At 46.1% G+C, this 11,839-nt stretch overlaps 1 protein-coding gene and 1 non-coding gene across 4 annotated transcripts; both read right to left on the bottom strand.

Moving 5' to 3' along the window:
* Positions 1 to 850: 850 nt before the first annotated feature.
* Positions 851 to 11,821, bottom strand: SRP19 (signal recognition particle 19). Of its 3 annotated transcripts, none has more exons than XM_001506968.5 (5): positions 11,612 to 11,821; positions 5,626 to 5,701; positions 3,334 to 3,405; positions 3,129 to 3,240; positions 851 to 1,470 (listed from the first exon to the last, which is right to left on the bottom strand). In XM_001506968.5, exons 1-5 carry the CDS (start codon positions 11,740 to 11,742, stop codon positions 1,337 to 1,339), a joined length of 525 nt encoding a protein of 174 aa, XP_001507018.2. In that variant the 5' UTR covers positions 11,743 to 11,821; the 3' UTR covers positions 851 to 1,336. The 3 variants fall into 3 exon arrangements, with proteins under 3 accessions (XP_001507018.2, XP_028911734.1, XP_003430842.1); XM_029055901.2 differs by having other exon boundaries at positions 851 to 1,465; XM_003430794.4 differs by lacking the exon at positions 3,334 to 3,405.
* Positions 6,030 to 6,102, bottom strand: TRNAV-AAC. The gene has a single exon. It is a non-coding gene; the product is annotated as a tRNA-Val (tRNA).
* Positions 11,822 to 11,839: the final 18 nt, after the last annotated feature.

Here is an 11,839-nt window from a genome sequence, read left to right as displayed (position 1 = left end):
ATACTTGTGGTATTTGTTAAACGCTTACTATGCGTCAAACACTGTCCTAAGTGCGGGGGTAGATACAAGATAATCAGGTCCCTGGGAGTCAGAGGACCTGGGTTCTAATCCCAGCTTCTCCCGTCTGCTGTGTGACCTGGGGCAAGTCACTTTGCTTCTCTGGGCCTCAGCTTTCTCATCTGTAAAATGGGGATTTGAACCCTGTTCTCCTTCCCCACTTAGACTGTGAGCCCCGTATGGGGAAATCCTTCCCCTCCCATCTTCCTTTAGCCCCTACAAATGCCCCCATTAAAACTATCAAGTGGGAGACGGAGTGTCCAATCTACATATCCTACTGTATCTACCCCACTGCCAAGCACATAGCCAATGTTGAATACCACAATTATTACAACTTTCTTTTCAAGGCTGGCAGGAATTTATTTTTCACTTTGTTATCCATCATGTTCCCCTCCAGTTTTTGTTTTTCCCGCCTTCAATATTATCAGTACTATGCTGGATGCCTTGTCTGGAGACAACCTCAAAACCTCATCCTTTACGATGATCCGGAGAGGGTGTCGGCTGTCTCCCTTTTTCCATCTCAAAAGGTCTCCATTCCATTCCATTCCAACCCATTACATGCACAAAATTACTGAAGTTTGAAATTTCTCCACAGCTTGATCACTTTTTTCATTTCTGTTCTAGGTCCAAAAAGCTGTCTTTTAAGGGCCCTGGGATCTTGAGCCTGCCGACCTAATTTGAAAACTGTCGGTTCCACCTTGGTCCTATTGCTTGCCAATAACCCGCAGGTATATTTTAGGCCTGACCGAAATCTGTATTTCCATTTCAAAATAGCTACTTTGCAAGACAAAGCTTCAAAAACCAATTTCAAATATTTTATTGCCATAATTTAAACATTAAAAGAGATGGGTAGAATGTGCAGGTTGCAGACCGTATAATTTAAATGAAATAGAAAATATTCCGAAACAATGCCACGTCCTAGTTTAAGACCATATGGATAAAAAAAGAAAAAAAAATTAGTTCTTAGCCTGGACAGACAGTTTTACACATTTTACTTGTGCAGCTACATATTCTTTAATGCCAATGTTCACGGTTATTTGCAATTGTTTTCTTATATATGCTGTATAAATCTAGATGCATAACTGACGCCAGTTGCTTTGTGAATACACGTTGGTAAATTCTTGTATTGAAGTTGGGAGGCACATACACATTCCAATTCAGCTTGACAGAGCTTCATCAATTTCATATTTCGTATACCTTTGCTTCTGGGGCAAATTGGCAGCATCCATTCGTATTTCACACAATCCAGATGAATTTAACTACCATTTGCGTCACAGGATCACTTCTTCTTTTTCCCTTTGCCCTTTTTACCTCCGTCACCTAGCTGATAATTATGGTCACCACTTCCTGATTTCTGTGTCCTTGTTTTCAGCTTGGGTATCATCTCTGCTGCATATAACATTACCGACTTACCTAGACAGAAACCAAAAGCCAGTTTAGCTCCCATTTGCCAAGCACGCACTGATGTCCAGACACTTGAAAAATTAAAGACAAGGCCATCGTAAACGTAAAGATTCAACATATCCGCTTCATTCACCTAGTTAGTGCTTTCCCCTTCAAATTTGAAAAATGCTTCCTTAACTGGAATCTTTGCTGGACAGAGTGTTACTGAGAATACAACAGAATGCCAAAGATAAAAAACAAAAACAAAAAACCTCTTGCTACATAAGCTCTGCTCAATGGCTGTAAGAACAAGAGTCTGGAGGGGAATGAAGGATAGGAAATACTAAAGACCTGCTAAGAGGAATGCACACGTATTAAAGGAGAGATGTAGTGTTTCTACGCACTCGGGCCATCTAAAGATAGCAAAAGCTATCGCTGACCATTCCTGAACATATTTCATTTCTCAAATGTTAGAACGAGTCAGTAGGAGTCTTTAGCAATTAAGTTTAAAGAAAATTAAATTTGGAAAAACCTGATTACCTTTTCCCACATTAGACAGGATCAAATATAAATTTCGGCTAAAGAATTGACTGAGAAAAGCTGAATCCAATGAAACTACTTTATAGTGTAGGCAGATGGGAATTGGCAATAACCAATAACTGCAGCAGCCTAAAGGCACTGGCTATTGAAGGTTGCCATCCAGGGCTGAAGAGAAGCCTCTGGCCCACTCCTGGAGCCTGAAAGGGTAAAGAGGAACCCATATTGGGCGCTGCTCCCTGCCAACCCCCTCTAGATGGGAAGCTCCTCGAGGGCAGGGATCATGTCAACCAACACGTCTGAAGACTACTTTTCCCAAGGGCTCAGTGCAGTGCTCTGCACACAGTGAACACAGGAAGTGCTCAATAAACACCACTGACTAGTCCGTGTGAGCAGAAGACACCGTGTCTACTAACTCTTCTGTAGTCTTCTGAGAGCTTAGTACCGTGCCCTGCCTCGGTCCGTGCCCTGCCTAGGCCCGAGGAAGCATTCAACGCCACTGACTGAATAAACGCCAGACAAAAGGCCCTTCTAAGCACTCAAAAAAAAATTCATTCGCTGAACTTTCCCACCCACCACTCTGCATGGGTATTGACAAACCCTTGGGGCAGGCTGAGCCAAGCCTGCATAACACAAATAAGCACCCAGCGGAGCAACTGTGAATACTGTGTCCATCCCCCCACCACCCGAAGGGAGGTCGAAGCCTCTTGATTTTGTCCTGAAACAGGCCCCCCCCACCTTTCCATTAGGTGGTCTGGGCTTGGGTCTCAGATTCCGGATCTACGAAATGCTCTACTGCCTCCCAATCTCTTGAGGGCAGTCAATCTGCTTGATTTCAAATACCGAACTGACTTTGCAAGGGTGGCAGGGCGGCACAGAAGGTGTCACACAAAGTAGAACTTGCTTGAGATTTCAAAAAGGAAATCCGGCTTAATATTTAAAAACATATCAACTGCATAAGATACCCAAGACTCATCATCCTAGGACTGGCAGGGATCCCGGTGAGGCACTGTGACCTTGCCCGACCGGGATTGCTCAGAGACGTAAACACACCCGACTCCCAGGACGGCGTAGGTAATACCTCGGATGTCTTATCAGGAAAGAACCGGGCATCCTTCTTCATGTCACACACCCTACTAAACCTCACTTACGTGATGGAAACTGGGGAAAGCATAGGCTGCCATCATCTCTCTTGAGCTGAATCCGTACTCTGCCCCTATATTGCATATCGCGATTCCATTCTCTGGAGTACATCTTATTTTTCTAGTATTAAAAACAAATGGCATAATTACTTCAGGAGAGGGCAAAGGACGCAGCCAGACAGTATTAAGACAAGTACTTAAGAACAGCCTGTACCTCTACCAGCACATTAAGTCCAACTGCTGCACATACATCTTGGATCTCTGTAGAGGTGGGATTTTCAACCGCCTGAAAGGTGTTTTTTTCGGGAAAAAAAAAAAAAGAAGCTTAGCCATTGCATATATTAACCTTCTGTTGTGAACTCTCATAGGATGCACCAACTACCAAAGAATGAGCTGCAACCCTCAAGGACGGAAACTTTCAAGATACAAATGAAACAGTTAACAGTAATCGCTTTTGTGGGGTAATTAGGAAAGATTTTCCGGTAAACCATCTTTTTTAGCTGATTCTTGAACAATGCCAGTTGCTTGTTTTGTTTTTTTTTTTTAAAAAACAAAAACAAACAGTATTTGTTAAGCATTTATGTGCCAGGCACTGTACTAAGCACTGGAGTAAATACTGGAGTAAATAGATACAGGATAATCAGGTTGAACAAACAGCCCATGTCCCAAATAGGGCTCACAGTCTTAATCCCCATTTTCCAGATGATGTAACTGAGGCACAGAAGTTATGTGACTCGCTCAAGATCGCACAGCAGACCCGTGGCAGAACCGAGATTAGAACCCAGGTTCTCTGACTTCCAGGCCCGTGCTCTTTCCACTAGTCCATACTGCTTCTCATGGTTTGCATGCTCACGCTTTTTTCTAATGCATTAATTATAGTCAACCTAATGACAGTATTTACATCATCGGCACTTAAAAGTGAACAAGTAGTCCAGTCTATTTCACTACCCTATGCCAATCAGGAAGAAAAGGAAAAGCAGGTGGAGGAAAAAAAAAGAAGTGAAGAAGAGCTGAAGCAGTTTTGCAATGGCAAGTAAGAGTGATTGATATATGGCATCTTTTTCCTGTTGAAATGGTCCAAACAAAACAGAGTAGAAAACACCAGTTAAACAGCAGTAATTTAACTGTGTCCAATGAAGAATTCCAAAGACAATACAAACAATATTTTCAGAAAGTGAGGCACCAAGTACCAAGTCCAAAGAGCAATCAACTTTAATTTCTTAATTTTGCCATTTTCATTGCACAATTCACAATTGTTTTTTATTTATCTTTAAATGAGGCTCAAGCTACTAATTAAGGTAGGGGGATAAAAATTGACCACTGCCAGGAATGGGAAACTCTTTTGGAGAATATTCACCCACAAAACAACTAAGCACTTACGATGCGCCATGCACTTTAATAAACGCTGGGGCAGACAATCCAATCAGCTCAAACAGTCCCTGTCCCCCAAGGGGGCTCACAGTTTAAGTAGAAAGGAGAACAGGTATTTAATCCACATTTTACAGATGAGGAAACTGTGGCCCAGAGAAATTCAGGGACTCGCCCAGGATCACACAGCAGGCAAGGGGCAAATCCAGGATTAGAATCCAAATCTCCTGACTCCCAGGCCTAGGCTTTTTTCATTAGGCCATGCTGATTCTCCAGCCATTTAAGATAAGGAAATTGCATCACTTTTCATTTCCCTGAGAAATATTCAAGACTGAATCTCTTTCCTTATGGCGACAAGTTGTTTTATTTACTAGAACAAATTCATTTAGGGCTACTGGTGATAACAGAGCTAAATAAAGTGAACTCATTACTTGAGAACTCCAACATCTGAGGCACTTAAATTAAACAAAGTTAAAGGACCCTCATTCTTTAGGTTTAGCAAAGCATAAATATCGACACCATTAATAACCTCAGCTAGAAACAATAAAATGCATCTTCCAAAGACCATTTATGAAACGAAACGTGGTTTGAGAAGCTAGAGAATGTTCAACTACTTCCACCGCATGGACGAGAGATCTGACTATTTACCTCCCCTTCAAAAATACGTGATTAGTTGAGTAAAGTTGCCCCACAAACCCCATGATTAGGCCCTGCTCCTGGTTCCCAAAACTTTCTGGATAACTTAAAAATTGAACCAGGACCACATACCCCTCTTCCTGTCCTAGAGGAGTGACACATATCCTCCAGATGCCACCTTTTATTTAAATTGGAGCATTACTAGAGATGGGATCACTGTGGGCAGGGAACGTGTCTACCAACTCTGTTATGTTGTACTCTCCCAGGAGCTTAGTACGGTGCTCTGCACACACTAAGTGCTCAATAAATACCATTGATTGGAGCATGTTTGCCAGCTCTTGTATTGTTCTCTCCCGAGCGCTCAGAACAGTGTTCTACACACAGTAAGGGCTCAAAAAATACCATCAATAGATATACTGCTCTCTCCTCAATATACGTTTTATCTGCAGAGAGCATGATCCCAAGTTATGTGGTAGTGACACCTTCCCCTCCCACGCCTTACTTTTTCAACAGGTATCCGTCTTCCTTCTGCGATGGTCTTCTTGTTATTTAAATAAGCAGGATAAATACAAATAAACCTAAAAACAAAACAAAACACTATCTGTAAATGGGTGAGCAGAGATGAGTAACTCATTCATTCAGTCGTAATTACGGAGTGCTTACTGTGGGCAAAGCACTGTACTAAGCACTTGGGAGAGTGTAATCTAACATCAAACACGTTCCCTGCCCGCAACGAGTTTTCAACCAGTAAAAAGTGACAGGAATGTAAATTACTGCCACCATCCAAATCATTTCCAGAATTCAGTAGTCAGTTCTACTTCAGGGGACTAGATGATAATAATAATAATAATTATGGTATTTGTTAAGCACTTAATGTGGTCCAAGCACTGTTCTAAGCACTGAAAATGTTTCTGCCCGGTTTCGAACCGGGGACCTTTCGCGTGTTAGGCGAACATGATAACCACTACACTACGGAAACTGTTCCTCCCGGCCCTGCTGTAATATTTTCTGGACAGGTGTGAGTCCTACACACTCGGTTCACACTGTGAAAAGAACCTCCACCTAATTTTCCCACCATAGCTGACACTACCACCATCCTCCCCATCTCCCAAACCCACAGCCTTGGCATCGTCCACGGCTCTTCTCTCTCTTCCATCCCCCACGTTCAGCCTGTTCTTCCTTCGCAAAATCTCCAGAACCCAACCCTTCTTCATTCGAAGTGTTGACACACTGATTTGAGCACGTATACTGTGACTCAACTACTGCATCCACCTTCTGGCAAGCCACCTTGTCAAAAGGCTCTCCCCTTTCCAGTACATACTTCACTCTACTTCCCAGATCACTTTTTAAAAAAGCTGTTCTGCACACGTCACCCCAATCTTTAAGGAAAAAAAAATCTTCCAGTTACCCATTTCTCTCCACGTTGAGTGGAAGCTCCCGATTACTGCCTAAGCTAAATTAGCTTTCTACCTTAATCGGTCCATCAATCGATGGTATTTATTGAGCACTTGGTATGTGCAGAGCACAGTACTTGGGAGAGTACAACAGAATCGACAAACATTCCCTACCAACCAGGAGCTCACAGTCTAGAGTGGGAGACAGACATTAACATAAATAAATTAGGGATATGTGCGATATGTGCATAAGGGCTGAGGTTGGGGTGAATATCAAGTGCTTAAAGGGTACAGATCCAGGAGCGAGAGGGAATAGGGGAAATGACGGCTTACTAGGGAAATCCTCTTGGTGGAGATGTGATTTTAAAGAGGTTTTGAAGGTGGGGAGAGTGGCGGTCTGTGGGACATGAAGGGGGATGGAGTTGCAGGCCAGAGGGAGGACGTGAGCAAGGGGTCGGCGGGGAGATAGGATCGAGATACAGTGAGCAGACTGGAAGAGTGAAGCTTGTGGGCTGGATTCTAGTAGGAAATCAACGAGGTAAAGTAAGGGGGGGAGGGGCCAAGCTGATTGAGTGCTTTAAAGCTGACGAAAAGGAGTTTCTGTTAGATGCGGAGGTGGATGGGCAACCCCCAGAGGCTCTCGAGGAGTGGGGAGATGTGGACCGAATGCTTTTTTAGAAAAATGATCTGGGCAGTAGAATGGAGTAGGGACTGGAGAGGGGATAGACAGGAGGCAGGAAGGTCAGCAAGGAAGCTGACACAGTAGTCGAGGTGGCCTGTGATAAGTGCCTGGATCAGCATAGTAGCCGTTTGGATGAAGAGAGAAGTGTGGATTTCAGTGATGTTGTAAAGGTAGAACTACTGGGATTTGATAGCCAATTTAATATGCGGGTTGAATAAGAGAGAAGAGTCTAGGATAATGGCACAGTTACAGGCTTGGGAGACAGGGAGGATAGTGATGTTGTCTACAGTTCTGGGGAAGTCACAGGGAGAGCAGGGTTTGGATGGGAAGATGAGGTGTTCTGTTTTGGACATGGTTGAGCTTGAGCTGTTGGCGGGACATCCAAACAGAGATGTTCTGAAGGAAGAAGGAAAATGTGAGATTGCAGAGAAGGAGAGTGGACAGAGCTGGAGATGTAAATTTGGGAATCACCTGTATAGAGATCGTGGTTGAAGTGTTGGGAGCAAATGAATTCTCCAAGGGAGTGGGTGTTGATGGAGAATAGAAGGGAACCGCGAGTGGAGCCTTGAGGGATTCCCACAGTAAGGGGGTTGGAGGCGGAGGAGGAGCCTGAGAAAGAGCGGCCAGAGATAGGAGAACCAGGAGAGGAGAGTGTCAGTGAAGCCAAGGTGCGGAAAGCACCGTTGAGGGCAGCCGAGAGGTCGACAAGGATTAGGATGGAGTAGAGGCTGTTGAATTTGGCAAGGAGATCACTGGTGACCTTAGAGAGGACAGTTTCCATGGAGTGAAGGGGATGGAGCTAGGTTAAGGAGAGAATTGGAGGAAAGGAAGTGGAAGCAGTGGGTGTAGACAATTTAATCGAGGAGTTTGGAGAGGAACGGAAGGATGGAGATGGGGCTGTGTGGGGCAAGGGAGGGCTTTATAGGATAGGGGATACATGAGCACGTTTGAAAGCAGTGGGGAAGAAGCCATTGGAAAGTTGCTCCTCCCTCACCACACCCCAGCTCACACACTTGATACTTCACATGTCACTGTGCCTCTTCCATCTCTCTCACCATTGACTTCTTGCTCATGCCTTCCCTCCTGCCCGGAAGTCCCGCACCTTTCACGCCTGGCAAATCACCGTCCTCCCCATCATCAAAGCCCTCATCAAATCTCCTCCAGGACACTTTCTCAGAAGAATCTATCTTCCCCCTCTATCACTTCAGCACTTTATATTGATGTCTGTTTTTTGTATTGATGTTTGTCTCCCCCCTTCTAGACTGTGAGCTCCTTATGGGCAGGGATTGTCACCCTTTATTGCTGTATTGTACTTTCCCAAGTTCTTAGTACAGTGCTCTGCACACAGTATACACTTAATAAATATAATTGAATGAAATATGAATGGCCAACACCGGAGTTTCTACCAAGGCAACAACCTGAGGGGCTCTGATGCCACAGCACAGAAGAAACATATGCCAAGACTGCACAATGTGCTGCTCCCCAGCCCGGCTACAACAGTAATTATGGTACGGTAAGCGCTTGAAGCGCTACCATACATACACGATAATCAGGTTGGACACAGTCCCCGTTCCACATGAGGCCCACTGTTTAAGGGGTGGAGAAAATACATTTAATCCCCATTTTACCAATGAGGAAATCGAGGCCCGGAGAAGTGACTTGCCCAGGGCCACACAGCAGGGAAGTGGCAGAGCTGGGATTAGAACCCAAGTCCTCTGACTCCCAGGCCTGGGCTCTTTCCACTAGGCCACAGTATGCCACACAAATCACTATCATTAATTTCTCCATACGGATTCACAGTCCTGAAGTTTCAAAGACAGAGGTTATTAATCATAACCAATCATAACCATAACCACCTCTGTATCAAACAGAAACTCCTTACCATCAGCTTTAAAGACTCAATAATCTTGCCCTTGCTACGCTCCTACCCGGCCCACACCCTTAGCTCCTCTAATGCCAACTTTCTCACTGTACTTTGTTCTCTCCACCGACCCCTCTCCCATGTCCTGCCTCTGGCCTGGAACCCCCTTCCTCTTCATATCCGCCGGACAATTACTCTCCCCACCTTCAAGGCCTTATTGAAGGCACATCTCCTCCAAGAAGTTTTCTTTCCTCTTCTCCCACTCCCTTCTGTGTTGCCTTGACTTGCTCCCTGTACTTATCCCCCCTCCCAGGTCCACAGAACTCATGTACATATGGGTAATTTTATTTATTTATATCAATGTCTGTCTCCCCCTCTAAACCATAACATATGTTATATTGTATTCTCCCAAGCACTTAGTACAAGGAGAATACTATAAGTACTCAATAATAAATATGACTGACTGACAACCAATTCTTAACTAAAGATTTAACAAGTGGGTCGGTTTAGTTTCTGCAGAATATCTATATATAGGACCCAAATAGCCCTCGGCATTGAGCACAGAAGCTGCCTAAGACAGCAGTATATTTGAGCAACAGTACTTAAAACAAGTTCAAACACCTCTCCCCAAGTGGAAAATTTTCTCAAGTGGCAATTTCCCCCTCTCTCTTACTTAATGGCCCTGTAGCCTTTTCTAATCCAGATGTCCTCCCCACCCCCACACAAACCCACACTGAAACCAGCCCTTCTCAGGGAAACCCCCAGCCAACTTTGCAAATGGAGCTGTTTGTTCCCGGATCCTAGCCCTCTGGGCCCAAAATGGAGAGCATTCTTTTCTTATGCCACATGGGTTCTTCCCCTTGACTGCACCCCCTTTCCTCAATCCTTTACTGTGATCGTTCCATATGGAGCCATAAGGTAAATGATTGATACCTTTTGCTGAGAGGGGTTCTCAAGAGTGAATAACTTCCTGTTACCTAAACCTCTAAGCATAAGGTTACATTAGCCTACCTTGACAGTGGCATCGGAATAGTTTGAAATCCTTTGGCCCACCTCTCCGTGGGCACCAGTTGTTGCACCCTCTCAAGCACTCAGTACAGTGGTTGGGAGGCACTCAAGACATACCACTGACTGATCAGAGCTAGAAGGGGTTTGGTTTCGGATTCTCTTGAGTTTAACCCAGTGCTTGGCACGTAATAAGTGCTTAACAAATACCACTATTATTATTACTGAGTCAGTGTCGGAAACTTATAGTGCACTACAGTGAAAAGCAGCGTGGCTCAGTGGAAAGAGGCCGGGCTTGGGAGTCTAATCCCGGCTCTGCCACTTGTCTGCTGGGTGACCTTGGGCAAGCCACTTAACTTTTCTGTGCCTCAGCTGTCTCATCTGTAAAACGGGGACTACGACTGTGAGTCCCACGTCGGGCAACCTGATTACCTTGTATCTCCCCCAGCGCTCAGCACATAGTAAGCGCTTAACGAATACCATCATTATTATTCACCCATGCGGCGTGGATCCTCTCCTGATCTTAAAGGGGACCACAGAAATCTAAGATCGCCTGTCAAATCCGACCCCATGGTACTAACAACAGTGGTATTTGTAGAGCACTTACTATGTATCAAGCACTGTACTAAACAGCGGGGAATAGGTATAAGATAGGTCGGAGCCGGTTCCTGTCCCACATAGGGATTACAGCCTAAATGGGAGGGCGAACCGTTTTCCAGATGAGGAAACTGAGGTCCAGAGAAGTTAGGTGGCTTGCTCAAGGCCATACGACAGGCAGGTGGCAGAGTCAGCATTCGAACCCAGGTCTTTAGACTCCCCTCCCTGGTACTGACAGCCTAGGCAGCGGCAGGGGCTGAACTCCCAAAGGAGAGGCTCCAAACCTGTGACCCTCCCTGCACCTACCTACGAAGAAAACGACTGCGATACCCTAATTGCATCAAGTGGTTCGGTCGCTCCTACGGGGCTGTGTGGGCTCCTTGAGGTCAAGGATCATGTCTACTCTCTAATTAGCCACTCAACGAAGAGAAGAAAGCGCTCAGTATAGTGCTCTGCACACGGTAGGCGCTCGACAAATACGACTGAATGAATGAATACTGAAGGCCTCAAGAGGCTCTATCATCGGCTCATCGGCTTCGCGTGGATGCTTGGCCGATCTTCGGGGGGGGGGGTCAGGGACGGGGGACAGGAAGAGAACAAAGACCCACCCGGGCTGGGCGAGCGGGGTCGCGCGCTCAATAAATACCGATGGTGTCTGGAGCGATTTCCTCCCCTCCCGCCTCGAGGGGTGGGAAGGAAATTCAGGAGAAGCGCCCGAGAAGCGAGACTTCCTCCCACGACCTCCCCGCACGCGGTTCCCACACGGACGACTGTGACCTCTGCTCCGGGAAGCTGTTCTGGACTCAGCGGCTCCGGCCGGCGCCAGACCCACCCCCCCCGAACACCCGCCCGCCCCCTTCCCCCCCCCCACGCAACAGTTCCCCTCCCTCTCCCCCACCCCGTCCTACGGGGGGCGACGGGGCCCAATTTCCGCGATTATCTCGACTACCTGTCTTTGTCGGCCGGAGACATTTCGTCGTACGCCATGGTCCCTCCCGAGTCCTTCCGCCTGGTTGGAGAAGCGGAGGTAGCAAGAGTGCAGAAAACCCGCCTCCCGAAGCGCCGCCTCATCCTCCGCATTCTCACAGCCCATTCGCTCCGAAGATTGCCGTACGAGGCCGGGAGGGAGGGGGTTATGCTCACTGACGTGGCGCTGGGAGGAGCTCTCGCGAGAAGA

This window comes from Ornithorhynchus anatinus, chromosome X5, assembly GCF_004115215.2.
Source record: "Ornithorhynchus anatinus isolate Pmale09 chromosome X5, mOrnAna1.pri.v4, whole genome shotgun sequence".
NCBI lineage: Eukaryota > Metazoa > Chordata > Mammalia > Monotremata > Ornithorhynchidae > Ornithorhynchus > Ornithorhynchus anatinus.
This window is presented reverse-complemented; position numbering and strand designations above follow the sequence as displayed.